A 26,827-nucleotide genomic window follows, 5' to 3' on the forward strand; every position below is an offset into this window, starting at 1 on the left:
AAATATTAAAATAATCACATTGTATAAGTTATTAAAAAATATAAAATATTAACAACCGAGCCATTGCTATTAAAAAAAAAAAAAAAAAAAAAAAAAAAAAAAAAAAAAAAAAACAACGTGCCATTACTTTTTAATTCACTAAAATTACATGACAAGACTTTACGTCATGTGATTGTAAAAAGATCCTTTCTTGTATTCCAGTATCATACTTCCTCCGCATTGGTCAAATCGATCAACTTCATCCATGGTCTAATAACGGCAAGCACGGTGCTGATGTTTCCACGGCCTCTTCTCCAACTTCTCATTTCCCTCTCAAGGAGCTTCCTTTAATTATTCTGTTAGCCATGGCCTTGATTGTTTTTCTCTTGGGTATTTCGTCGATCATGTGGAATACATTAGAGTCGGTTGATCAGTCCCCCAAAATTTATTCAATTGAAGTGCTCAATGAGTTTCCTCACGATCCCTTCGCTTACACTCAGGTAACTCTCTCACCAGTCATTTCTTGCTTGGACGTGATATAGTAACAGTAATATCTAACACGAACACCGTAACACGTTAAGTATAGATGTTAATTTTATAATGAATAATATAATATTAACAATCGTATAAATTAATTTAAAAGAATATTATAATTTGATTATTCTTATAATCTGTTGAAGAACGATCAGCACGGAAATATAAATTGATTTGTATTTAATTTTATTTGTTACTGATATTTGAATTAATATTATTAATTATTTGGCTATTGAATTAATACACCAAATTAAATTTGCTTTCAGGGTCTTCTTTACGCAGGAAACGATACATTATTTGAGTCAACTGGGCTATATGGCAAGGTTGGTTTGCTTTCAAAAAAAAAAAAAAAAAATTAATTGTTCGTTTAGAATAAATGGAAAAAAAAAAGTCACCAATGGTAGAGAATCATATATTAATAATGTGGTAATTAAATTCTCATGTTTGAAATGGTGAGTATCAAGTGTTCAGTTCATTTTGAATTTATAGTCTGCTAGCTTGATAGACTTTGACTCGAGTATGACTAATAAAAATAAAAATATAAAATTCTGAATAAATTTTAATTTATTTCAAATATGACTGATGAATTTGTAAATGAATTTCATGACATGTTATAAAACTTCATTCCACGAAGCGAGATTCTAAAAAATTTTGCAAGATGTCTTTTTTTTTTTTAAACCACATTTCCTTTTTATGTAATTTTTTAATTGCCCACTTAACTTTCTACTTATTCTTGTTAATTCAGTCATCAGTTCGGAGAGTTGATCTTCACTCCGGGAAGGTATATGCCTCTAGTCTAGCATTCAGATTTTCTTGAAGACTTTTCATCTGTTTTCAATTGTCCAATTCCCAATTCATTGTTTTGATGTCTCCCAATCACTTTTAAGAATTGTTTTTATTTGGATTATGGCCGCAGCTATTGGTTTTATTTATTTATTTTGTCTTTTTGATAGGTATTTAAACCTCGTGATGTTTCTTATCTACAGGTTTTGGCTCTTCAAAAGATGAATAGCTCTTTTTTTTGGAGAAGGCCTAACTCTTCTTGGTGAAAGGTTCATGACTTGGAGACTGGTTCTTGGCATTTTCAGTTAAACTGATTGTGAAATGATTGATTGCTTAAATTACATTGAATTTGGTACTTTAACCAGACTGAATTAATCAGAAATCAAATATGAGCCCAGATGGATGGGAAGAAGTTTTTCATTGCTTCTTGTGTATCAATCCACTGAAGCAAATAAACTTAACAGATTTTCTTCTTATCTTTTCCATTCTCTCATCCCAAGTCCCAACCAACCAGAAGCCTGTCTCATGCCTCCATTTGGACCGAACATCACAACCTAGGAGTCAAAATTAGAGGGGCTAAAGGGTTATACCAAAGTCCTGAGAAGTTTGCAGAGGTGATGTGGGATTGAATGGGCTTTTTTCTTTGGAAGAACGTTTCTGACAGTGGTATCCTGAGTCGTAGGTTTTTGCATATGTTGGTACCTGGTTTGCCAACAAATGCATATTTGTTTTGGGAGAATCACATGGTGTTTGTGAGTAACTAGTAGCAGTCAAATTGACAGAAGGAAAAATAGAAATATGAAAATATAGCTGATAATTGAAAGCAGATAATTTTCTTGTTAATTTTGTTTTCTTTTGAATAATCACACAATCATGTTTCCCTTTCCCCTGAAAATTACAGTGATATTTCTGAAGTCCAAAGAACCTCCTCAGAATATGGAATTAATTCATTGAAATTTTATTTTGAAATAGATTTTTGTGCTTGTTCTAGTACTCAGTGTTTGATTTGCTACCAAAATAATTGCAATTAGTTGCAACTGGTGTTAGGTTTAGTATGATTGCTTTAGTTGATTTGATTGCATGTCCTGGTTTCTTCCCTCATTGATTTTACATATGCAGTTCTGTAATAGAACTGATGTTTTTAAGGTCCTGGCTGCAAGACAAGGTATATTACTTGTCTTGGATTCCACATCGGAAATTGGGATTTCAGTGTGGGTTTATATGAACTTGGGCTCTCTAACCTTAATGACTAGTTTTTGAGATATGGTTCTTCCAAGGTCATAATAAATGTACTATGCTAATATGGTGTTTTTTTTTTTTTTAGGTTGTTCCAAGTGACTTTGTTGACGAATACTGGTTTCATATATGACCGGGATGATTTAACTAAAGTTTGTATCTCATTGTTTCTGGTTCTGCAAATATATATGCATGCTTATTTATTATGCTGTTAAGTTATTTTCTAATCTAAGCATTCCTTTCTTAGATGTTTGTAATATCTTGTTTGGTTTTAATAGCACCTTATCCCCCAAAACATCTCTAGTTCTTTTTTTTTTTTTTTTTCTAATTCCGAGATGGTTTAATTTTCACTACGCAAACCTGAAACTTTGCCATTTTTTGCAATTATTATCACATCCTACTCATCGAAGAGCATTCTGGACCAATCTTTAGTTTTCCATACAACTTGCTATTTCCATTCTGTAGGCTGTAAAAATGTCTGTTTGCATTGGTCTTTTGAGGTGGCCAAAAGCTATTGTTTTCAGAGGGTTAACAATTTAATTTTTACTCACCTGGTGCAGGTCGAGAAATTTACTCATCAGATGCATGATGGTTGGGGACTGGCAACTGATGGAAAAGTTTTGTTTGGCAGCGATGGAACTTCAACATTGTATCAGTTTGACCCAAGAACATCTAATGGTTTCTCTTTCATACAGAAGTTTTCATAATTCCTTGTTCCAGTTCCCTTGATATTCTTGTTCTTCTTAGTATTATCTTACATTGTTTTTGTTGTTTTTTCCGGGTTTTATTTATACTCCTTTCAACTTCAGTGGATATAAACTTCAATTTTTTCGGTGAATAATTATAGCATAGTATTTGTTTAACCATCTCTTCTAACTTTTCTATCCCTCCATAATTTGGCCCCTGTACCTGCTTGATCTTGATATATAATATCTCTTGTTTGTTAATTATAAACTTAAAACACTTCTTTTTTTTTTTTTTTTATAAAAGAAAAATAGTTGTGTAAAAGCTGCTTCATGTGTTTAGTTTTGTTGCAGTAACTGAAAAACACATTGTCAAGTACAGAAATCATGAAGTGCGCCTCCTCAATGAACTAGAGTTTGTAAATGGCGAAGTATGGGCTAATGTTTATATGGTACTGTTCAAACTTCATTTGCTTTGGATATTGGTTGATGATTTTCCAAAAATAGGTACTCCTAGGCATTTTAGTGAAGACATTGGCATGGTAGTTTGCTTCTGGAAAGAATTAGTGCAAACATAGAGAGAACTAGATCTTCAAGTCTCAGTCTTGGTGAAGAGAACATTTTATCCCTAGTCTTTGCTATAAATGGAATAAACTTTTCTAATATACCTAGTTGATGCTGGGAGATTCTCATACACCCAACCAATAGGTGAATGGCATTTTTAAAAACTGTTTATTGAAATTACTTTTATGTCAAATTTTTCCCTAGAGAAAAAGACATCCAATGCCCTTTTTCCCTCACATTACATGTTACAAATTTATAATCAATATTATTTAGGTGTATATATTCAGTGTACGCAAGTCTTTCTCTTTGATGTATCTGATATCTTTCTAATGTTTGTGTTCTCATTATGTAGACTGATTGTATTGTAAGGATCTCTCCTAAAGATGGGACTGTGGTTGGATTGATTCTTCTTGAAAATTTAAGGTGTTGTTTAAAAGTTTCCTTCTCTCTATATTTTTATTATCCTTTTTTTCTCGAGTCTGATCCTGAGAGTAATAGGTTTTTGTTTTTTTCTTTTTTGTTTTTTGTTTTTCATATTCTTAGTTTCACGGAGTCATGCTTTTGTTTTTTACAGGAAAGGATTGATAGCAGCTGGATATACGGTAAGCATTTAATCAGATATAACAGATGTTTCTTCGTAGAAAAATTAGAATATTGTCGGGAAATGATGTTTGTGATTAAATTCTTGGCTAAAGCTTCTCTGCATTTTTAATCAAACTTCCTTCCTCTGTGACTCTGTCTATTTGTGTTTGTGAATAATTATACATCTATGTTTGTCTTTCCTTCCTTTAATGAAATATAACGTGAATATTGTTTTTTGCTCTATTAACCCGAAGTATATGAAAATTTCAATTCCTTCCAGAACATTGATGTTTTAAATGGAATAGCATGGGATAGCAAAAGCAACCGTCTTTTCGGTAAGTTGCTACAGTAGTTTAACCATGTACTATAAGTGTATATCTGACCCTTTCTTTTCATATATCGTGAATTGTCGTTATTAGACTGCGTACTTCGGTAGCTGTTTTTGGGTTTTGATTTATTACATCTCTACGATATTTGCTTGCAGTTACGGGAAAACTATGGCCAACGCTTTATGAAATCAAATTGCATCTGACGAACAAACATGTCGATATCGGAGTGATTAAGCAGCTTTGTATACCATAATCATCTATGCCCACAAAGATGTTAGGGTCGTTATTAAATAAATGTATTGGTTATTACCAATTTCCTGAATTGTATTGGGCTTTATATTGTAAGTATGGAACTCTATTAAGTTGGGTCAACTGTTAATTGCTTATGTGGCTGATTGTGCCGATGTGTAAGCCACATAGGCTGAGGTTTATATATGAGCTGCAAACTCTATTTTCAGTAATCAATGAATTACAATCAGACCTATCTCTTCTTCTCTCTAATCCTCTCGATTCCTCTTCTTTCTTCTTTCTCAGAAAACCTAATTTCTTATAATGTTAAGGTGACCATGAGCTCATTCCTCGACAAAAGATTTTGATGGACTAACTGGTACATCCAATGGAGGATTTTAAATCTTCTTGTTCATGTGCAATGAACTTGATCGTGAAGTTTTTTCTGACACGAAGGAGAGACAGGTGGATTGGAGGATAGTCACTTGATTCCTTGGGAACTTGTTCATGCTGGTTGTTAGATACTTGGAATGTGCCATTGGCTTGCACCAAGGAGTTAAGACGGGATGATATGCATAATGTCAAAGAAATAATAGAATGTATAGTGAACCACTGTGCAATGGATTGGAAATGTTCTTGAGTTTGCTTTTGCTCTTTCTCCCTCTCTCTCTCTCACTGAATTTTATTAAAACTGTTGAAAATTTAGTCTCTCTCATGCCATGGGGCTATACAACACTTCTCAGGACTCATCGAATTAGAAATCTCTCATTTTTTACGCAAGTGAAAAAATCAATCAAACCATATTTGATTAGTCCACATCTCTTTTGTTAAATATGAAATGAATTTAAAAAAAAAAAAGTTTTTTATGTTATGAACTGTATATGGAATGGAATTTTAACCTTAAAAAGCCAGTCAGGAAAAAAAAGAAAAAAAGGTTAATACGTATTGAAGAATTTGCCAAATAGCTTTTGTTTCACAAAACGCGGGATTCATGGCTAATAAAAACAAACAATTCACAACAACTAATATTTCTTCAAGTGGCAACTAACTGTTAGATTCATTTGGTGTCAAGCTACGGTCTTATCTACGCCAAAATTATACCCAGATTTCCCGCTACTGCCGCTGGTTAGTTGGCACGTCAAACATTTGAAACTAAAACAACCCCAAGATGTTCTGCCTAAGCTCAAATTCCTCTCTGCATCTGCTAGAAATCTCCTCCATCTCCATTTCCATGCACCTCCTTTCACCTCCCTCTATATCTAATCATGTCTGTTAACAAAAATCTTTCCAGGCATACCTCCCTGTTCGGCCTTAGATTATGGGTTATTCTAGTTGCTTTCACTATACTCTTCACTGTTCTCTTCCTTATCACCATTTTCCTCTGCATAATCTATCTTTGTCGCCAAAAGTCCAGATCCTCCAAACCTCATTTCAGTTTACCGAACGCAATTTCTCGCAAGAACTATTGGACTTGTAATAATACATCATCTCTAGACAGGAGACTATTGTCGAGCCGAATATCGGAGATTGAGATGAACATTGCTAAGCTCGACCACCATAGTTCGGTGGTGGTATCGCCTCAGGCTAGTGGAATGATCACAATTCAAAGAAGTGGTAATCTTGTGTCTGATTTGGAATCGGTTGCTAGGTATTCGTTTATGGCTTCAGATGCGTGGAGAGGAAATAGGTTTTCTTTAAGGGACATTGATGTGGTGACTAATGGATTTTCTGATGAGAATTTGATCGGAAACGGCGAGTTTAGTGGTGTTTATCGTGGCATTTTGTTGGATACTACGAGAGTGGCAGTAAAGAGACTTTTCAGTAAGAGGTAATAATGCTTTATAATTTTTGTGCTTCATTAATTAATATTGGATAATTTGATTTCAATAGAATCGCACATTGCTAAGAAGCTGAGTAAATCAACCAGTGTTCAAGTTGATGATTTTATGAATAAAGTGGAGCTAATAGGACATGTTAGACACAAGAATTTAATCAAATTGCTTGGATATTGTACGGAAGGAGGTTACAGGTGTGGAATTTAATTTTTGCGTCTTTTGCTTGAATGTGTGTGTTTATGTATATAATTTTCATTTCATTAGTAATTGTTCTTTCTATTAGAATGCTTGTGAATGAGTATGTGGATAATGGTAATCTGCATCAATGGCTTCATGGATGTCAAGAACAAGTCAGCCCCTTAACATGGAGTATAAGAATGAACATTATCCAAGGAGTAGCAAAAGGGTGAGTTATTTGATTCTGAGCCTTACTTGATGAGATCCGATTTCTTTTATTCTATGTTCATACAGTTTGAAGAATTTGTTTCTAAAGATTAGCGTACCTTCATGAGGATATCGAACCGAAGATTGTTCATCTAAATCTAAAATCTACCAACGTACTGCTTGATCACCAATGGAATCCTAAGATTTCTGATTTTGGAATTGTTAAGCTTTTTGGTACCGAGGGAAATGACTTAACAACTAGTCTTTCTGGGTAAGCTTTTCTGGTCGGTTTCATGATCTTTCACTGCAAAGGCAATGTGCCAAATTAAGTTATGTTAAGTGAAACCTAATAACTTGCAATAGTATATTCTTCCAGTTACTCATCTCAAGAATATGCTTCTAATGGAGTTTTAAATGAGAAGACCGATGTTTATAGTTTTGGAATACTTGTAATGGAGATCATATGTGGAAGAAAACCAGTAGATCACAATCAATCCCAAGTAAATACTGATTGAATCACTTGTATGCTTTTTTCACACCCTTGTTTGTTTATATTTATATCCTCTGACACAGAGATTAGTCATCATTTGCAGATATATTTGATTGACTGGTTGAAATCCATGGTTGCCAACCAGAAAATCATGTATGTGGCAGATCCTAAATTGACAGATATACCGAATTCAAAGGATCTCAAACGCATACTCTGCCTCGCTCTTCGATGTGTTGATCCCGATTTACAGCATAGGCCTACGATGGGAGATGTGATCCACATGCTTGAGCCACGTGATTTACTACTAAGTGATGTAAGAAACTACTTAGAAGGACATAAAGTCTTGATTATTATTTCCTAACGAAAACCTTAACATAATTTCTCATGATCATGATTTTAGATTCACGAACGTCGGCTTAGGAGAGACTCTTCATCTCATCGAATTTGCTCTCAGGAGAGTCAGATTGTTGCAAAATCAATTGAGGATGAATTTAATACACGTGAAGGGGAAAGCAGCTGTAATGTCTATCAGAAAATGATGTCAAAATGAGACAAAGAAGAGAGGTCATAATTTCAATATATATATCCATACATTTATTTGATGGTCATTTGCAATTACATTAATCATAAGAGTTCAACGGAAGCTTTTGTTATCTGTTCCAATGATAGTTGGTTAAATAAGCTAAATAACAGCACAAATATGCTATTTTTTTGTTCTTTTTATTTGTTGCCTTTTTGAAGGACTAAAACACTGTTGATCATAATTCTGCCAACCATCAAGCAGTGATAACAAACTTTAATTAGATTGAAGTAGCTTTACAAGTCTGCATCTTAACCGTTTCAATTGCCAGCTTATCTTCTGGGAAAGTGCATTTGGTGTCTTGTTCAGGTAATGAATCGCAAGGTTTAGGAGTCACATGACTTGAAACTCCCTTCACATTAGTGCAGTTCCATTGCAGCTCTTTTGCATCTTCACTCAATGTTATAGTCGCATTGGAAATGCAGATTCCAGAGAAGGGAGCCTTAGAAAATCCATCAAGTGCTGCTGTAATAGTAACATTATCTGCAACAATGTCACTGTAATTTATACCTGTAATCTCAGCTAGTGCATTTGGATCAAACCCATCATCTGGGTGTGACTTATAAGCACCTGTCATCCAGAAAACATACTTCATGTTTTTCATGGTCATCCTTCTTACAAAAATGTCTTTTATAAAGCCTCCTCTTCCAGCTGCAGTTTTGATTCTGACACCAGATTGTGTGTCGACTGCTATAACATCTTCAACTCTAACATCCTGGATACCGCCTGACATTTCACTACCAAGGGCAATGGTAGCACTGTCAGGGGAAATGCAGGTTAACCTTCTTACAACAAGGTGTTCTGTGGGCATTGCAACTTTAAGTCCATACTGATCCCACCCACTTTTAATTGCAATGCAGTCATCTCCCGATACGATGTAACAGTCTTCTATCAGACAATTTGAGCATGAATCTGAAAAGAAAAGGCAGGATTATGTTTCAGCTAATATGAGTTCAGTAGCTCAGTAGATACAACTAAGCTGTCAGAAGTTGCTCAAACCTGATAACATACTTCCTCTTCAGAGTTACCATAACAGGAGAAAAGATAAATGTGAAGAAAACCAACCTGGGTTAATCCCATCTGTGTTAGGCACCTCTATTGGGGCTAGAATCGTCACCTGTTTGATATACACATTACTGCACATTTCAAATTTCATCAGAAAAACACAATAGATGAATATTAGAATATGTAATGCAATTATATTCTGAAAAACTGCAGATAATAAAAAGATTGACAAACCTGCAATAAATAGGATGGATATGCCAAGATGGAGAATTGATGAAAGTAATGTTTGTGATTTGGAGCTGACTAGAATACATAAGCTCAATCAGGTAAGGTCGGGTTGCCTTAATTTCACGTTTTTTGTACTTTTCCCACCAGGGAGCACCTTGGCCATCAATTGTGCCATTGTTACCTAATGGTAAAAAGGAAAAAAAGAAAAACAAAGCTTTAAAATCGAAACGTATATATTTAATTATATAGAAACCAGAAGCATAATTTGCATGATCATTACCAGTAATTACAACATCGGTGAGGTTCATCCCAGAAAGGAGGCTCGCAAACCTTCCCTCGGGAAATTCTTTTTCTACCCCGTAAGAAGGTAATGGAGCAATTATAGGCCAGTCTTCCTCATTCTGCACATGTGATCATACAAGTTATATACCAGATGATCCTAATAGGAATATACGCAACATAAGGATTGCCATTTCAGGATTTTCTGATGTACACAGAAAAAAACAATAATAAATAAAAATTCACACCGACTGATTACCTGGGAACCAAGAAGAACGGCATCCTTATGGAGAAAAAGGGTAAAATGGCTAGTGAGATTGAAGCTTCCAGTTAACCATCTCCCTGGTGGTACAATAAGTTCTACTCCTCCATCTGAAGTATATTTACTTAGATTGGCAATAGCATCTTGAAATGCCTTTGTGTTCAATGTTTTTCCATCTCCAACTCCTCCATAGTCTGTCAAAAATGCACTGTGCTTACGGCAATTTATGGCAGGATATTCCACTGATGTATCCTTGTCGAAAACCATTACATTTCTGCATTCTGCTATCCTGGAACTACATGATCCCACTAGGATTATGACACAGATAATCTCAAAAACCTGCATAAAATTGTAACAATTAGGAAAGAATTACGGTTAATAATGATTTGTGGCATAATTGGAAAGAAGAGGAGGAAATTACATTGAGTAGACTGAATTTTAAGCACAAAGACATTTTCATTTCTGTTGGTTTTTTTCTTTTCCACTTCTTGGTTCTTAAATAGATGGGAGAATTTCAAGACGGGATAAATATAAGGAAATAGCTAATTAAGGCGGCTTTATTTTTAGAGTGGAAAACTCAAAAATGCTAAAAATAATGGTTAAGTCGAATTTGCATTGGTTGGGATGCCGGCCCATTTACATACTCTGCGGATGCCATTAGTGGTGGTGTATTGTTGTGGCCAACTCCTTTTATTCTCAGCGGATAATTAATTCCCCGTAAAATTTGCTGATATTTATATCGGTAAATTTACTGAAATGACTCACCTATACATTAAATCAATTATAATAATATTTTGGTTATAAAAAAAAAAAAACAGCAATATTAAAAAAAATCTTTCTTAATTAGTTCAGTGTATAAACACCGGGTGGGTTTATGTATCTTACCAAATCAAGCACATCAATTAAAGACCAAATGAATAAAATTTTCCATGTACCAAAAAAATCCAATATAAATAAACAAAATATCACCTATTTATAGTTAGTAGTTAAAATTTCAAATTAAATTCCATAAACAGTGAACAAGCTCTTATATAATTTTCATAATTATATTGCATTATTTAAATTAGATATTTGTAATTAAAATGCATCGGTAATTCAATATCTAAGAATGTAATTTTGATAAGCAAAATCCTGACTCTTAAGTAAAATAATCCAAATTAAACCCATTTCATTTATTTCTTTGAAGAAGAACAATTAACATGTAATCTATAAATCTAGCAATTTGCTTGAAGGCAGAGAGCATGTTTGAAGCTTAATATTGTCAATTGGAAGAGTATCTTTAGGAAAAGGACAGTCGATCTTTTTCTCGGGCAACAAATCACACGCTTTAGTCGTCACATTGCTTGTAACTCCTGCAATGTCAGTGCAGTTCCATTGTAGTTTCTTCGGTTTTTCTGTCAATGTAATATCTGCATTAGAAATACAAATTCCGGTAAAAGGATCATTTTTTATTCCGTCGAGTCTAGCTGTATAAGTCACGTTCTTAGCCACAACGTCGTTGTAATTTATTTGAGTAATATTAGGCAATGCTTTTGGATCATATCCTTCGTCAGGGTGTGAGCCATAGGATCCAGTCATCCAGAAAACATACTTCATAGTCTGAAAGTTCATTTTTCTGACAAAAACGTCTTTTACAAAGCCTCCTCTTCCAATTGCAGTTTTTATTCTGACACCAGACTGTGTGTTGATTGCTGTAATATCTTCAGCTCTAACGTCCTGGATTCCGCCTGACATTTCGCTGCCAAGAGCAATTGTAGCACTATCCGGGGAAATGCAGGTCAACCTTCTTATGATCAGTTGCCTTGTTGGCACTCCAAATTTTATTCCGTACTGATCCCACCCACTTTTAACTGCAATACAATCATCTCCTGACACAATGTAACAATCTTCGATTCGAGTATTCGTGCACGAGTCTAGAAACAACAAGAAAAAAAGAAATTTTCAGAATAAGGTTCGTAGGAAAACTTTTAAAATGTAATTAAACATACAAACCTGGATCGATTCCATCTGTGTTGGGGGAGTCAACTGGTGCAAGAATAGTCAACCATTGGATCAGCACATTACTACAAAATTTCAAATACACAAATTTCAGTAGCAGAAAAAAGAAGAGCTTCTCATCCCCTCATAATTACACAGAAATGGTGAAACCTGGAATATGTGGGATGAACATTCCAAGAAGGAGAGTTGATTAATGTAAGATTGGATATTTGAATCTGATCAGAGTATAAAAACTCAATGAGATATGGCCTGGTAATCTTCAGTAGACCACTACGGAACTTGGTCCACCAAGTTGCACCTTGTCCATCGATTGTGCCATTATTACCTAATTAATGAGACAAATAATAATCATATATCAGTAAATTTCATTTAACTCCAAAAAATACAAGAAAAAAAGATTAATTACCTGTAATCACCACATCCGTGAGGTTTGTACCAAAAATGAAACTGCTAAACCTTCCACCAGGTCCATCTCTTCCTCTCCCATAAGAAGGCAATGGAGCGAGAACTGGCCATTCTGCTTCATCCTGTCCATATGGTATAAATAAAACGGCAACATCTCATAGGAAAAATAGAAAATTTATTATTATTTTTACCTGAGAAGCAAGAAGAATTGCATCCTTTTGGAGATAAAGAGTGAAATGACTAGTGACATTAAAAGCCCCAGTTAGCCATTTTCCTGGTGGTACAATTAGCTGCGCTCCTCCATCTGATGCATACTGGCTTAGATTAGCAATTGCTGAATGGAAAGCCTTTGTATTTGATGTTTTACCATCACCAACTCCTCCAAAATCTGTTAAAACTGCGGTGTGTTTCCGACAGGTTATTGCAGAGTATTGTATGGTGTTTGTGCATTCTCCAAGCCTTGTCAATGACAGAATAATAGAAAAGAAAATACCTAGAAGGTAATTGCTTGATTTAGGACACAAATCCATTGTTGCATTTTAACTTGAGAAATAGATAGAATTTATAGAGCTTGCTTTGGATGCATACGTAGAAAGGAAATCCCCAAAAATTTATTTTTATGGATTTACGTTAATGAATTTGCCAATGCCAACCAATTATGTATTAATTTTTTTTCTATATATTCAAAATTCATTAATATACTTTTTCTATAAAATTATGCATAAATTTTTTTTTTTTTTCTAGATATCACCGCTTACAATTTGCTCTTATAAGTTATAACGTATATTAACCGCTCAAATAGCATTACTAATATATTAATTAGTTGCAAATTTCAAATCCTTAGAAAATCAAATCTGTTAAATATTATGTTCCATTATATATTTCTACTAGTCTATAATTAATTTATAATATATAACATAAGTAAAAGTGGGGGAATATTGAGATTGTCAAAAATATTCCTACTAAATTTATGGATTGACGATAATATCTTGAAAGATTTTAATTTTATTAATTGAAAAAATAGAGATGATTTAACTTTGGTTATATTAATTTTTCATTTAAATTTAAATTTAATTTGACAAAATAAAAAATTATATTGTATAATATAAGGAATATATTAAAAATATTAAGAATATAATACATTTAAAGATTTTAATTTTATTAGTTGAAACAATAAATATGACTAATTTTGATTGGTTATATTAATTTTTTTATTTAAATCTAAATTTCATTTGACAAAATAAGAAATTATAATACTAAATAAGGTATACAAATTGACAAAAATATATTTAAGGAAATTTGATCTAATTGATTATATTATTTCCTATTTAAATATAAATTTTATTAGCTACAAATAAAATAAGAACTTATATTATATAGTATTAAATATGGTAAGAATATAATATAAGAATTCAATTGGGGAAGGAAAACATTAGGATTGACAAAAAAAGATATGATTTAATTTATTAACAACAAATTGCTATATATATTGATTGGATAAAGGATATATTAATATAATAATTGTTTATAAATCTTTAATTTGATTAATTATGTTGGTTTATTACTTAACTTAAAATTATATTACATAAAAAATTATTAAATATATTAAAAAATAAGCATTGAAAAACAAAATATTTTTTATAGTATATTCATAAAATTGACATGCAAACGACTAACAAATGCATTAATAACTAAGAGAAAATCAAACAATTTTTCAAAAAATAAAACAATACATCAAATAAAACATGAAAAAACATAAAATATAACAAGAAAAAATATATCTCTCATAAAAAATTCTCTCTTTAAACTAATTTATAGTTTTTATGATAGAACTTTAAATACAATAACTTTTGGTTCTTTTTATTAATTCTTTGGTATTTCTCTCTAATTATAGGTATTTGCTTCGCCTAAATTATATATTGTAAATATATTTGAAATTACTATAAATGGCAAATCATGGCAACAAGGATATACCATCTTTGCTTCTTTGTGCATAGTATGGTTTTATGCGGTGCTTGAAGCTAACTTTTCTCTCAAATATTACTCTTTTTGCATGATATACCATGTTTGTGCTTTTAATTGATTATTTCTTTTCAAATTTTATGTGCACATATATGATATATGTATCATGAAGTATTGTGATTAAATATATATGTAGCATCCATGGATTCTATTTATTGGGTAAATTGTCTCTCTTTAATTTTTAGTTTTTGTCGGTTTTGAAATAACGACTCTCGGTGTTCTCTAAACGTATATATGCATTTTTATCACTGAACTTAAAAATAGAAAATGTGTCTTCTTAAAACTAAAACATTATATGAATAACTCATCGTTAGTTAGAATAAGAATTTTCAATTTTACATGATACATCTTAATCATACTGTTTATGCATTGTTTGCACTTTAATTTTATAACAATTTATTCAAAACACATATTTTGCATCTCAAAAATAAATATATTACATGGCCGAGCAGAGTCCGGAAAACCATCCAGTTTATATAGATATGATAAACAAATGATTAAACACGATGTCTTAGGTTCAAATCCTACCAAGCGTGACTTAAAGCATTTAGTATAACTATTATGATTTTCGATTTATTTAAAATATCTCAGTATAAATTTAGCTATTAATAATAAATTTGTAAAAGTTATGCTTAAATATTGAATACCTGGATTTAGTTTGGTGTACAGACAGTCCTTTTGGTGCATAAAATTTTCCACCTACCAAAAAAATCCAATAGATAAAATTAAAAAAATCACCTATTTATTGTTATGACTAATTTTAGTAAACAAAATTTGCAAAGTTTACCAAGTTTGCTAGATTCTAAATTTACTACAACCATTTTATAGAATTAATAGTTAAAATTTCAAAAACAAGCTCTTAAATAATTTCACAACTATATTATATTGCATTATTTCAAATGACAATGTTGTAATTAAAATACATTACTTATCCAGTATCTCAGAATCCAATAAAATGACACAAATCAGAACCATTTATTTTTATTCCTTCTTTCCTATTAAGAACCGATAATAAACACAGAACCTACAAATTTAGCTAGTTGCTTAAGGCAAAGAGCATGTTCTAAGTTTAACATTATCAATTGGAAGAGTATCTTCAGGAAAAGGACAGTCGATCTTTTTCTCAGGCAACAAATCACATGCTTTAGGAGTCACATTGCTTGTAACTCCCTCAATGCCAGTGCATTTCCATTGCTGTTTCTTTGGTTTTTCTCTCAACGTAATCTCTGCATTAGAAATACAAATTCCAGTGAAAGGATCATTTTCTATCCCCTCGAGTCTTGCTGAATAAGTCACATTCTTAGCGACAATGTCTCCATAATTTATCTGAGTAACGTTAGGCAATGCTTTTGGATCGTATCCTTTGTCAGGATGTGAGCCGTAGGATCCAGTCATCCAGAAAACATACTTCATGGTCTGAAAATTCATGTTTCTCACAAAAATGTCTTTTACAAAGCCTCCTCTTCCAATTGCAGTTTTTATTCTGACACCAGACTCTGTGTTGATTGCTGTAATATCTTCAGCTCTAACGTCCTGGATTCCGCCTGACATTTCGCTGCCAAGAGCAATGGCAGCACTATCAGGGGAAATGCAGGTTAACTTTCTTATGATCAGTTGCTTTGTTGGCATTCCAAATTTGATTCCATACTGATCCCACCCACTTTTAACTGCAATACAATCATCTCCTGACACAATATAACAATCTTCGATTCGAGTATTCGTGCACGAGTCTAAAAACAACAAAAAAAAAAAAAAAAAATTGAATTTTTCAGAATAAGGTTAGTAAAAGAATTTATAAAACCTAACTAAACATACAAACAAACCTGGATTAATCCCATCTGTGTTAGGAGAGTCAACTGGTGCAAGAATAGTCAACCGTTGGATCAGCACATTACTACAAAATTTCAAATACACAAATTTCAGTAGCAGAAAAAAAAAAAAAAAAAAAAGAGCTTTTCGTCCTTTCATAATTGCACATAGAAATGGTGAAACCTGGAATATGTGGGATGAACATTCCAAGAAGGAGAGTTGATTAAAGTGATATGGGATATTTGAATCTGATTAGAGTATAAAAACTCAATGAGATATGGTCTGGTAATCTTCAGTTGACCCTTATGGAACTTCTTCCACCAAGTTGCTCCTTGTCCATCGATTGTGCCATTATTACCTAATTAACGAGACAAATATATAATAACCATACATATATATATATATATATATATATATATACCATTAAATTTTATTTAACTTTAAAAAATACAAGGAGAAGTCCAAATTAATTACCTGTAATCACCACATCGGTGAGGTGTGTACCAAAAATGAGACTGCTAAACCTTCCACCAGGTTTATCTCTTCCTCTCCCATAAGAAGGCAATGGAGCGAGAACGGGCCATTCTGCTTCATCCTGTCCATATGGTATAAATAAAACGACAACATATAGTAGGAACAAGAGAAAATTAAACTTTTTTACCTGAGAAGCAAGAAGAAGTGCATTCTTTTGGAGATAAAGAGTGAAATGACTAGTGACATTAAAAGCCCCAGTTAGCCATTTTCCTGGTGGTACAATTAGTTGTGCTCCTCCATCTGATGCATACTGGCTTAGATTAGCAATTGCTGAATGGAAAGCTTTTGTGTTTGATGTTTTTCCATCGCCGACTCCTCCAAAATCTGTCAAAAGTGCGCTGTGTTTTCGGCAGCTTATTGCGAGGTAATGGTTGTTTGATATTTTACCATGTCTACATTCTCCAAGACATGCCAACAGCAAAAAAATTGAAGAGAGACAAAGCAGATTATATTTTCCTAATTTAGTACACAAATCCATTGTTGCATTTGGAATGGACAAATGAAGAGAATATATAGAGCTTGCATTTAATGTGTGTTAAGAAAGTAAAATCTCCTGAGATTTATTGGATGGATTTAGGTATTTGCATTTTTCAGTGCCAATTGGCTATTTAAGCAAGACCACGGTTCTATCCAAATTAGAATCAAACCGATTAAAATGAAAATCAAACTGTATTCAATGATTCCCGATTTTAAATTAAAGCATAATTGAATCTGCGTCCACGGATTATTTTCAGTGTGAAATGTGAAATAAAAGAACACAAGAGAAAATCCCAACTTTTTTTAATAGCTTTTAAATAAATTTTAAAACTTTTTATTTCATATTACTACTACTACTTATAATTAATATTTATTGATGCTACAAAATTTTTAAAATATTATCGAAAGAAATTGAAAAAAAAAATTGTCTAATTTCACTTTCAAACTCAAATCGGGGGTTTCATAAACATCTTAATAAAAAATGGTTTGATTTTAATTTTACTCTTATTTGAAACCAAAATTAAAAATTCTGAAACTAAAATCGATGGTAACCGATATTCTAAAATGACGGTTATGTCTAATTATGCATGTAACAGAAGAATAAATGTATATATAAAAAATTAGATTTAGTTGTATAATTTTTTTCCATATGTTGAGTTTGTTATATAAGTTCATATCTACTTCCTTTTATGACATAATTGGTTATATATAGAAGTATCGGCTCAATATATAAATTCACCCCTTCATTTCAAAAAAAAAAAAAAGTATATATATATATATATATATATATATTCTCAATTTTAATTTATTGAATATTTCAATTTATAAAATTAGACTTATTAAATATTATATTTGACTTATCAAACACCGTAATTTATAAAATTAAATTACTTAAACACTTATTGGATAGTTGAAAATGTAAAAATCGATTTTTAGAAATTTGTCGTGCTTTTAAAAGTGCTTATTTATATATATAAAAAAAAAAATTGCAACTCTAAAGATACATTGTGTCTTTTAAAAACTTTATGGTACCACATTGATAGAATCCTAAATTTTAGAAACAATTTTATAGACTCTCGTGTTGAGATTGACTTGTCTAGATTAGATTTATTAGCCTTTTTATAGATCAAGTCAATGAAAAATAAATATTTATTAAAATAAAAGTATTTTTAACTATATATTGAAGAAAAAAAAATAAAAGTGAAAACAATATTTAAAAAATCTCTACTATTGTTAGTTTGGTTTATGGACGGAGAGATTATATAGATGGAAGTCTAATCCCCTCAGATATTATTAGTCGCAATTTTCAAATCCTTCTAAAAACTACTTATTAAATAGACTAAAAAAATTGTACTCCAAGTAGTAGATGAAGACGATCATTGCACTATCATTCCTCGAGTTTCCTTCCTAGTATTAATTTTTCTGGTCTCCATCTTTTCTTTTTCTCTTTCCAATGAAATCCATGGTCAATATTATATGTTCTCTAGATGTGTGCTTGGGCCTTTGTTTTGTCGTTCGAACAAGTTCTTGTTCCGTTATAACTTATCAGTGTTAGTTACATGCTTGTCGTTTGAATGATTGCTACCGACTCGGTCGTATCAAGGATGCTAAATCCATCGTGTGGGTTCACTTTCGGCGAGACAAGGGGGTCCAACACTCTTCTTCGCCCAATCTGACCCGCAACCCGAACTGATTACACACCTGGGCCCAAAGGGTTGCCAATTGTCAACAGCAAATGGCTAAGATACATAAGTAACCAATCAGGAAAATCCAAGTGGCAGACATAAACGTCCCAAAAAGGCACTGATAGGCCTGTGCGATTATATTGAGAGCTACGTGGCACAACAAAGAAGCTAGTAATGTAAAGCTAAAATACTAAACGAGTCCAAAAAAAAAAAAAACGACTTGATTCGTTGCCTCAACGGCCCAACCGCCTCACATTCCCCGTTGGATTCTGACATGTCCCACTCCCCTCCTCCACACATCACTCTCCCACTTTCCTATCTTTTACCCCTTCCTTCCCCTCAAAACTACGCATATACCATTGCCAACTTCCGTTTTGCTTCTTACGTTGCATTTTAAGTTTTTACCCGATTATTTATTATTTCATGATTCGACTTTCACAAATGTATACTATTCACATTTTTCACGTGGACTTTCCAACACTTACTCCCTTTTTATTTTTTTTAAGACAAAAACTACAGATATATATTAATGAGACAAATAATACTACGTCAAACAGGTGGAAACATAACTTCAATGGTGAAAACTAGCATAAGTATAAGAAGTTTTTGCAAGAAGATGAGTTCTTCTATTTACTTGTCTCCTAATCCAACCAGATATTAATATTTCTTTTGCTATGTAAAACAAACTTACAATACTCCATAATAAAATTCAAGTCAGAAACATCTTGTTGCGATAAATAAAAAACGTGAAAAACATTCTGAGACTCAATAAAAATGGACTCATGACTTAACATATTTTCCCCAATCCATTACAAACGAGACCGAAATGACAATGTTTCAGCTGTCATCGGGTCACCCAAACCATGGTATGAACATGAAATCGAAGTGATGAACTCTCCCTCTTGTGTCTCAAACAAAGCACCATAACCAAAATATGATAAATTCTAAAATAAAGTAGCAAGAAAAGCATACCAACCATCTTCATTAATCATTCCAAAAACTACCGGAGATTGATAAATAGAAAACCATGTATAGCAAGACGTAGAGAGATCTCTAGACCACACAACCATTCCTAAAAATAAAGACTCGCCGAAAGATATATCTTATTGGGTGGGAGCATGATATTATCACAAATAAATTTATTTATAGACTCCCATCATAACATCTCTTTCTTAATTTTATTAGATGTTTTATTTATTCTATTTTACTCGCTTTTCCATTTTAATTTTATCTTTTTTTCTGGTGTATATAGAAATACCCCATTTTAACAGTAATTTCCATTTTAATTAGTTTGGTCAATGAGTTAGGTTATAGATTTAGTCTAAGTAAATTTGTCTTTCTGGAATTCAAGGACAATTCAGTATAGCAAACAAGATTTTTCAATTAAAAGAAAAGATTATTTATTTCAAATCCTCTTACATCAAAAGAAAAAAGAAAGTGTTTCCTTAAAGGGAAGTATTGAAAGCATTTTTTAATTAGAGTAAAAGAAAAGTATTTTCGTTTTGGTAGGCAATATATATATATTCAACCTTACCTCTCTTCTGAAGTAAAAGATAAAATGGAATAAAAATTGAAAAAAATTGATAATTTTAACGTAATGGAAGGAGTACTAAGAATGGATGCATGATTAATTTTCTTAAAGCGTTTATCGAACTGTTAAGTTGGAATTTAACTGCAAAGCAATTCCGACTACAAAGACTAACTTCACATCGTCGGGACTCGGGAGTGGCAATTTTAGAATTTAAAAGAAAGATAATGGCAATTGTAATGTTGATCAGGTTGCTTTCCTAGTAAGAGTATATTTTATTCCTGAAACCCACAAAAAAAAAAGACGTGGTCTCCGTGCATTTAACCAAGGGTACAAGGACCAAAAACAGCCATCTCACAGCTTTCACAAATTCTAAACTTGGAGACCACCAGTTCACAATATACCTCTCTCTTCTCTTCTCTTCTTCTGGCTCTCCATAGTTGTATCTCCCTCGAACTCTCAAGACTAACCCACGTTCCCTCCATGGCGGCTGGACCATTCGCCGCTCCAGTCTTCAAGCCCTTCCGTTTTATCAATGCCTCCAATCTCCTTCGGCTCCCTAATAAGCCCATACCCGCCTCACTCTTCCCAATCCCTTCTTCAACTCTCGGTAATGGAAGGAAAACTAGATTCGCTATCTGTTTTGTTCTCGAAGAATCAAAACAGAGTATCCAGGTCGATAATCGCATAGCGGAAGAGCTCGAGGAAGTAAACTACCAGATCTTGACACCTCGTGTCACGGAGAGGCTTGCGAGGAAGAGATCAGAGAGGTTTACCTATTTGGTTGCTGCTGTGATGTCTAGTTTTGGGATTACTTCCATGGCTGTTATGGCTTGTTACTACAGATTTTATTGGCAAATGGAGGTACTTTCTAGTTTCTAATTGTAGAGTTTGCTCTTTTATCTAATTTTATAATTGTGTTTATACGTGTCTGCATTCTGAAATTGCACTCTTCTATGGCTTAGGGTGGAGATGTGCCTTTGGTCGAATTGTTTGGTACATTTTCTCTATCAGTTGGTGCTGCTGTAAGCTCCATTTTCTTCTTTCTTCTATGTTCAATTGGTTAATTCTTGTTAGAATGTTATCTTTTGGTGACAATTTAGGAGTTCAATTGAATTGGGTATTCTTTGTTTCAGGTGGGTATGGAGTTCTGGGCAAGATGGGCTCATAGAGCTCTCTGGCATGCTTCTTTGTGGCATATGCACGAGGTATGATATGCTCCTTCTGGTTTCCATGGAAATGCAAGAAATGGAAGTAGCAAGTTGATTTTAATAACTCATACGATTACTGAACTTTGTTGTTGTTTTTTTTTTTTTTTTTAATTACAGTCTCACCATCGACCCAGAGAAGGTCCGTTTGAGCTAAATGATGTGTTTGCAATTATTAATGCAATTCCAGCTATTGGCCTTCTCTCCTATGGCTTCTTCAACAAAGGCCTGTTCCCCGGCCTTTGTTTCGGTGCTGTAAGTCTTTATCTCTGGGACTCGGTTCATGATTTTGTTCCTTGATTAACGGTTTAATTAATCATTATAATAAAAATTATTGTTAACGACTTATTGTTTCTAAATGACTAAAATACCACCGAGAAATCCCATATTGATCCTTTGACTTGGAGCAGGGTCTTGGAATTACAGTGTTTGGGATGGCCTACATGTTTGTCCACGACGGTCTTGTTCACAAGAGATTCCCAGTGGGTCCGATTGCCAACGTGCCCTATTTCAGAAAGGTCGCTGCTGCCCACCAGGTTAATTAATTACCAAACTATTATTTCTATTGTTTAATGTTTTCTACAATCTAATTTGCACTTGCAGAAAACATAATCTAACCTTGGAGATTTGATTTGATTGTTTTTTCTTTTTTTAAATATTTGGTTTATAGCTCCATCACTCGGATAAATTTAATGGTGTTCCATATGGGTTGTTCCTGGGACCTAAGGTAGGCGCCTAATTATCCCTTTTTTTTTATTATTATTATTTAAATATGAGTTATTAATTTTTTTTTTTTTTGGTAATGTGTGGTCCAGGAACTTGAAGAAGTTGGAGGGCTTGAAGAATTGGAGAAGGCGATAGATAGGAGAATAAAATCGTATAATGGCTAAAGATATTTTGAATGTAGAAAAAAAAAAAAATAGTGATCCAATGAAAAGAGTGTTTTTGTGTGTTGATTGTAAATGTAGAGCCTAAAATTCCAATTTGGTGATGGTTGGGGTTGTCAATTTTTCATTTTATGTGGCAACGTTTCCAATTTTTCACTGTGTTTTGGCCCTCAAATCATAAAGTAGTACCTTTTTTGACACAAACTTGTAAATGTGTACGTGTGGTTGTACAAATATTATAAATTCAATGTACGCAATAATAGAAAAAAAAAATGGGAAAATAGGTTTTTCGTTACTATTTTTACCTAGCTAATCTTTCTATTAGTTTTACTTTCTCATAGAGGAAAATGAATTAGGAATTGTAAATTTGAACTTTTACACTTTGTTTGAAAAAACAAAAAAAAAAAATTCGGGGAAGAAAGTTAGGGGGTATAACTCTCTCTTCCCTAGTTTAGATGGAACAAGGGAAGAGAAAGTCAGGATAAACTTAAGTAATACTATTTTTTTTTTTTTATTAAAGTGAAATTATTAATATAGCCCTTATGCTCTTTCCTCTATTCCCAAACAAGATTTCAATTTCTAATTTAGCAAGAAAAAAAGTTTTTCTAATCACAATTTCTTGGGATGGAAGGAGGGGATTTGGGGACCTCTTGCTTGACCTCTCTATCTCCAAAATTTTTTAATTTTATCCCTGTAAAATATTGAAATCTCTTTTCATTTGAATTAGGCTACTTAATTTTTGGAAACCTTTTCTTCATAACTCTTCTTTTATTTATCAAATCAATAAAAGCTCTTATGGATTTCGAACTTAACACCTCCTATGCTCTACACAAATGAGAAAACCAGCTATTTTTATTAGGGAAATTTATTATTTAGTCTCTCAGGTTTTATATAATTAACCAATTAATCTCAAGTTTTGCACAAATATCTAACTAGTCCCTCAGGTTTAACTCCGTCTAATTAAAAGGTCCTTCCGTCTGAAAAGTTGGTTTTTTTCCGTTAATTGAAGACTAAAAGACTAAAACACCCGTGCCTAACAATCCTTTTGTCAAAGAACTGTTCTAACCCAAACACAATAAGCAACTGAAAAAAAAAAAAATCAAAACTGAAAAAAAAAAAAAATCAAAGAATCAAACGATAAGTTGCTGGAAATTCATAAGGCTCAACTCTTCTCAAGTCTGAGCAAGGACCTTATCCTCGAAGCTCAGCGATGGCGTCGTTAATAGCGAGAGCTCCACCGATGATTCCTCAATCACTGAACTCACCTTCTCGCTTATCGTCGTCTCAATCCGAAAACCTAGGCATTTCTCTTTCCTATTCAACACCAACTCCTTCCCTTTCTCTCTCTACCACTTCCTCTTCTCCAGTCCCATTTGGTAAACTAGCTGTCTCTCTCTCTTTAAATTCATGTTATAATCATGCTATTTTCAGTTTTACTTCATGTTCTGATGCTTTGGTTACAGTGTATTGCGGAAGAGGAGACAGGAAGACCGCGAAGGGGAAGCGATTCAACCATTCAACCATTCGATACCAGTTCCTTCTGTTATGATTAGCATTTCTGCAGTTTTGTTGAGGTTTCAATTGAGTGATTTTATCCGCTATAAAAGCAAGGACTAACTAATCTGTTTGTTTCTAATTATTTTTAGTATATTGCAAGTCTCACAAATGCGTTGGCTTACTGTCATGAGAAAGATGTGATTCACAGAGATATCAAGCCAGAAAATTTATTGCTTGATCATGAGGTATACTTTGGTTATATAGTGATTTGAAAGATTCTGATCCGTAGGCATTAACCTAGCTTTCTTCAAGTTGTTCTTTTGCCTTGTATCTACAAATTAAAATTGACAAACTGACAAATCATTAGCCAAATTGATATTGTACTTGCCTTTCTTGGGTTTGCCAATTTTTCAGACTAATTAGATAGAAATTAATGAGCTGCTAAATCAAAATTTTTGTAGGGCCGACTGAAGATTGCTGATTTTGAGTCGTCTGTGCAATCTAGGAGCAAGAGGCACACAAGAGACAGAATAAGGGCATTCTTCGTCATTATAAAATGTTTGCCTTTGTTTTGTACTGATTTTAACGGAAAAAAATCAATTTTTTGAAACGGAAGGACCTTTTAATTAGACGGAGTTAAACCTGAGGGACTAGTTAGATATTTGTGCAAAACTTGAGATTAGTTGGTTAATTATGTAAAATCTGAGGGACTAAATAATAAATTTCCCTTTTTATTATTTATAATATTTGAGAAAGTAGCCTTTATATTTTTAATAGTTAGTAAAATAGTTGATAGCTGATATAATACTCCATTTGTCCTAAAATATAAGTCGTTCTTGGGTGATTAGTTTGTTAAAAAATATAAGTCGTTTCAAGTATTTTAAGGAGTAACAATCTTTATTTACATTAAATATAATAAATATTTTCTTGAGTAACTATAAAGGATAATTTGATCAAAGTACTATTAATTTTGTTATAATTTAAGAGAATTAATAATTACTAAAATAGTTGGTATTGTCCAATAAAGTCAACACTTTTTTATGATTTTAATTTCTAAAAAGAACTTATCTATATCGGTTGTCGCTCGTACATTAAATTAACAAAGATAAGTTTTTTAAAATAATATTTTTTTAGTTAATTTAGTGTATGAAACCAAGTGGAAGCAAGCATTATCCTTAATTTGTAATGTGATTTAAATATATAGCAAAACACACGTGGAATCTGAATGCTACTAGCAATGAATTATCCACGAGCATATATTTAGAAAAGGTATTAGGTTTGGCGGTATATAAAATTGTCTCTAATAGCTAGATAGATAGCATACGCAAAGAGCAACCTACCTAACTTTGCACTTGATTGTGAGTTGTGACTGAGGAGATGTCCCATTAGCAATATGTCAAAACGTAGCATGCACCAAGCCAAGAATAGGAAGGGTCCGCCAACGTGAGGAAAGCTCAATAATTTTGCACCTTTTCGAATTAAATTCTTTCGTAGAACATAACAAGGTCAAAATAACGTATGCCATTGCCATCCACTTCTCCTCCAGGTTTTATGTTTATGCATTGCACAATTTTATAATATCAATTTTCATTAATTAAAATTATATTTTTATTATTATTTTAATATTTAATAGAATTATTGAATAGGGTATATTTATATTAACTGTAATCGTGAGACAGATTTTGGTAAACCCTAAACCCTATGTACATGCATATGGTCGCTGGTCACGACACAATTATATGGGATTTGAAAATGCAAAAAGGACGGTGGTGGCAATTCGCAGCAAATGGAAAAGGCAATTGACAGGTATCCAAAAAGAGAGTGCAAAGTTATTTGGAGGTGACACGGCCACACTTTAGGCTGTTTCCTCCATCTTTTCTTATATTTCAATTATTTGGTCATAGGCTACGTGTTAAACTCTGGAACTTCAAACCAATAGAAACTTTAATCTAAATGGCTCATGCACTTCACTTTTAGAACGAATGGATAACATTAATCTGTGCAAGGAAAAAAAAAAGGGGTCAAAAGTAAAAGTGTTATTTTATAGATAGGATAAATTGGTTGATCAGCTATCAAATTTTGATTGGTTGAGGCATTTATATTTTTGTTTTGATTTTGACCCACACCTAAAAAGCCAACGCACTCTAATGGTGACATGTGCCTCCAATATCATCTCACTCTCACAGAGTATTTAGGAGTTGAAATTTCAAAACGCGTACGGTGCGTGTTGGTCTTTGCATTTGCTTTTGCCTGTTTTGGTTGGTTCAATGCCAAAAATACCAACCATTCACGGTAGATTTCTCATTATTGGGGCTTTTTCAATATAATTTTTACGTTAAGAGATAGTTGTATCAATGAAAACGAATTGGATTTGAAATTTGGAATTACCCACTTTTTAATTACACTAAATTATTTTTCATTGAACCTTATTGATTTTTCATATTATTATGGTTATTATAATCGGATCGAGGCAGACAAAATAATTCATTTTCATGATGAAATTTCTTAAAAAGGGTAATTGAGTAATCAATGAATTACTATATTGTTACAATGTTTTTTTTTTTTTTTTTTTTCGAAAATAAGTGGAGCTTGGGGCCAACTTGGTAGGTCGGTCTGCTGGACATGGCACGCACCGTTTCACAAGTCAAACTCGGGTTCGAATCAGAGAGGCCATATTGGGCCAAAGGCCCCAAAATAAGTTACAATGAAAGGCCTGGGCTGCCAATAGTTTAGATGATCAAAAACCAGTTTCTTAAGAATAGATATAGGATTTTTGGGTTAAAGTTCAAAGTGTTG

General features: G+C 32.9%; 5 protein-coding genes, 1 long non-coding RNA gene and 1 pseudogene across 8 annotated transcripts; 4 read left to right on the forward strand and 3 right to left on the reverse strand.

The window, feature by feature from the left end:
• The first annotated feature begins 121 nt into the window (after positions 1-121).
• Positions 122-5,174, forward strand: LOC105648833 (glutaminyl-peptide cyclotransferase-like; annotated as a pseudogene). Its single transcript, XR_016322980.1, has 11 exons — positions 122-479; positions 780-836; positions 1,259-1,294; positions 1,500-1,565; positions 2,621-2,684; positions 3,093-3,210; positions 3,570-3,667; positions 4,132-4,202; positions 4,354-4,381; positions 4,642-4,696; positions 4,846-5,174. The product of XR_016322980.1 is annotated as a glutaminyl-peptide cyclotransferase-like (transcript).
• An 812-nt stretch (positions 5,175-5,986) lies between these two features.
• Positions 5,987-9,148, forward strand: LOC105648834 (putative serine/threonine-protein kinase At1g01540). The gene is given in 8 exon segments (XM_020685157.3): positions 5,987-6,746; positions 6,846-6,947; positions 7,037-7,159; positions 7,247-7,408; positions 7,514-7,637; positions 7,731-7,940; positions 8,028-8,132; positions 8,134-9,148. Coding segments are annotated over 8 exon segments (1,422 nt in total). The 5' UTR covers positions 5,987-6,183; the 3' UTR covers positions 8,167-9,148.
• Positions 8,196-10,513, reverse strand: LOC105648836 (putative polygalacturonase). Its single transcript, XM_012235338.4, has 6 exons — positions 10,403-10,513; positions 9,979-10,320; positions 9,721-9,841; positions 9,447-9,621; positions 9,273-9,343; positions 8,196-9,119 (listed from the first exon to the last, which is right to left on the reverse strand). The coding sequence occupies exons 1-6, from the start codon at positions 10,439-10,441 to the stop codon at positions 8,428-8,430; spliced, it is 1,440 nt and encodes a 479-aa protein (XP_012090728.1). The 5' UTR covers positions 10,442-10,513; the 3' UTR covers positions 8,196-8,427.
• Positions 10,514-11,129: 616 nt separating this feature from the next.
• On the reverse strand, positions 11,130-12,940 carry LOC105648417 (putative polygalacturonase). The gene is made up of 5 exons (XM_012234794.4): positions 12,576-12,940; positions 12,386-12,506; positions 12,130-12,304; positions 11,974-12,044; positions 11,130-11,894 (listed from the first exon to the last, which is right to left on the reverse strand). Exons 1-5 carry the CDS (start codon positions 12,912-12,914, stop codon positions 11,188-11,190), a joined length of 1,413 nt encoding a protein of 470 aa, XP_012090184.2. The 5' UTR covers positions 12,915-12,940; the 3' UTR covers positions 11,130-11,187.
• Positions 12,941-15,362: 2,422 nt separating this feature from the next.
• On the reverse strand, positions 15,363-17,227 carry LOC105648418 (putative polygalacturonase). The gene is made up of 5 exons (XM_089726748.1): positions 16,877-17,227; positions 16,690-16,810; positions 16,399-16,573; positions 16,230-16,300; positions 15,363-16,136 (listed from the first exon to the last, which is right to left on the reverse strand). The coding sequence occupies exons 1-5, from the start codon at positions 17,225-17,227 to the stop codon at positions 15,451-15,453; spliced, it is 1,404 nt and encodes a 467-aa protein (XP_089582874.1). The 3' UTR covers positions 15,363-15,450.
• A 3,509-nt stretch (positions 17,228-20,736) lies between these two features.
• On the forward strand, positions 20,737-22,832 carry LOC105648419 (beta-carotene hydroxylase 2, chloroplastic). The gene is made up of 7 exons (XM_012234796.4): positions 20,737-21,303; positions 21,405-21,464; positions 21,576-21,647; positions 21,768-21,902; positions 22,058-22,183; positions 22,318-22,374; positions 22,463-22,832. The coding sequence occupies exons 1-7, from the start codon at positions 20,923-20,925 to the stop codon at positions 22,535-22,537; spliced, it is 906 nt and encodes a 301-aa protein (XP_012090186.1). The 5' UTR covers positions 20,737-20,922; the 3' UTR covers positions 22,538-22,832.
• A 248-nt stretch (positions 22,833-23,080) lies between these two features.
• Positions 23,081-24,775, forward strand: LOC105648421 (small ribosomal subunit protein bTHXc). 2 transcript variants are annotated; one of them, XR_002286027.3, is made up of 4 exons: positions 23,081-23,910; positions 23,998-24,076; positions 24,181-24,276; positions 24,493-24,775. It is a non-coding gene; the product is annotated as a small ribosomal subunit protein bTHXc (long non-coding RNA). The 2 variants fall into 2 exon arrangements; XR_005177976.2 differs by having other exon boundaries at positions 23,083-23,910; positions 23,998-24,097.
• The last annotated feature ends 2,052 nt before the right edge of the window (positions 24,776-26,827 follow it).

This window comes from Jatropha curcas, chromosome 10 (genome assembly GCF_041381405.1).
Source record: "Jatropha curcas cultivar XTBG-Jc1 chromosome 10, XTBG_Jcur_1.0, whole genome shotgun sequence".
In the NCBI taxonomy this organism is placed as follows: Eukaryota; Viridiplantae; Streptophyta; class Magnoliopsida; order Malpighiales; family Euphorbiaceae; genus Jatropha; species Jatropha curcas.

Excerpts from the sequence above, each read along its gene's own strand:
- LOC105648836 (XM_012235338.4), bottom strand. The coding sequence starts at position 10,441 with ATGAAAATGTCTTTGTGCTTAAAATTCAGTCTACTCAAT. Across the intron at positions 9,344-9,446 it reads ATCCATCCTATTTATTGCAG|TAATGTGTATATCAAACAGG; the intron begins GTTTGTCAATCT and ends TGAAATGTGCAG. Across the intron at positions 9,120-9,272 it reads CACAGATGGGATTAACCCAG|ATTCATGCTCAAATTGTCTG; the intron begins GTTGGTTTTCTT and ends TTTTCTTTTCAG.
- LOC105648417 (XM_012234794.4), bottom strand. The coding sequence starts at position 12,914 with ATGGATTTGTGTCCTAAATCAAGCAATTACCTTCTAGGTATTTTCTTT. Across the intron at positions 12,507-12,575 it reads CAATTCTTCTTGCTTCTCAG|GATGAAGCAGAATGGCCAGT; the intron begins GTAAAAATAATA and ends CCATATGGACAG. Across the intron at positions 11,895-11,973 it reads CACAGATGGAATCGATCCAG|ACTCGTGCACGAATACTCGA; the intron begins GTTTGTATGTTT and ends TGTTGTTTCTAG.
- LOC105648418 (XM_089726748.1), bottom strand. The coding sequence starts at position 17,227 with ATGGATTTGTGTACTAAATTAGGAAAATATAATCTGCTTTGTCTCTCT. Across the intron at positions 16,301-16,398 it reads GTTCATCCCACATATTCCAG|TAATGTGCTGATCCAACGGT; the intron begins GTTTCACCATTT and ends GAAATTTTGTAG. Across the intron at positions 16,137-16,229 it reads CACAGATGGGATTAATCCAG|ACTCGTGCACGAATACTCGA; the intron begins GTTTGTTTGTAT and ends TGTTGTTTTTAG.
- LOC105648419 (XM_012234796.4), top strand. The coding sequence starts at position 20,923 with ATGGCGGCTGGACCATTCGCCGCTCCAGTCTTCAAGCCCTTCCGTTTT. Across the intron at positions 21,465-21,575 it reads CTCTATCAGTTGGTGCTGCT|GTGGGTATGGAGTTCTGGGC; the intron begins GTAAGCTCCATT and ends TCTTTGTTTCAG. Across the intron at positions 21,648-21,767 it reads CTTTGTGGCATATGCACGAG|TCTCACCATCGACCCAGAGA; the intron begins GTATGATATGCT and ends TTTTAATTACAG.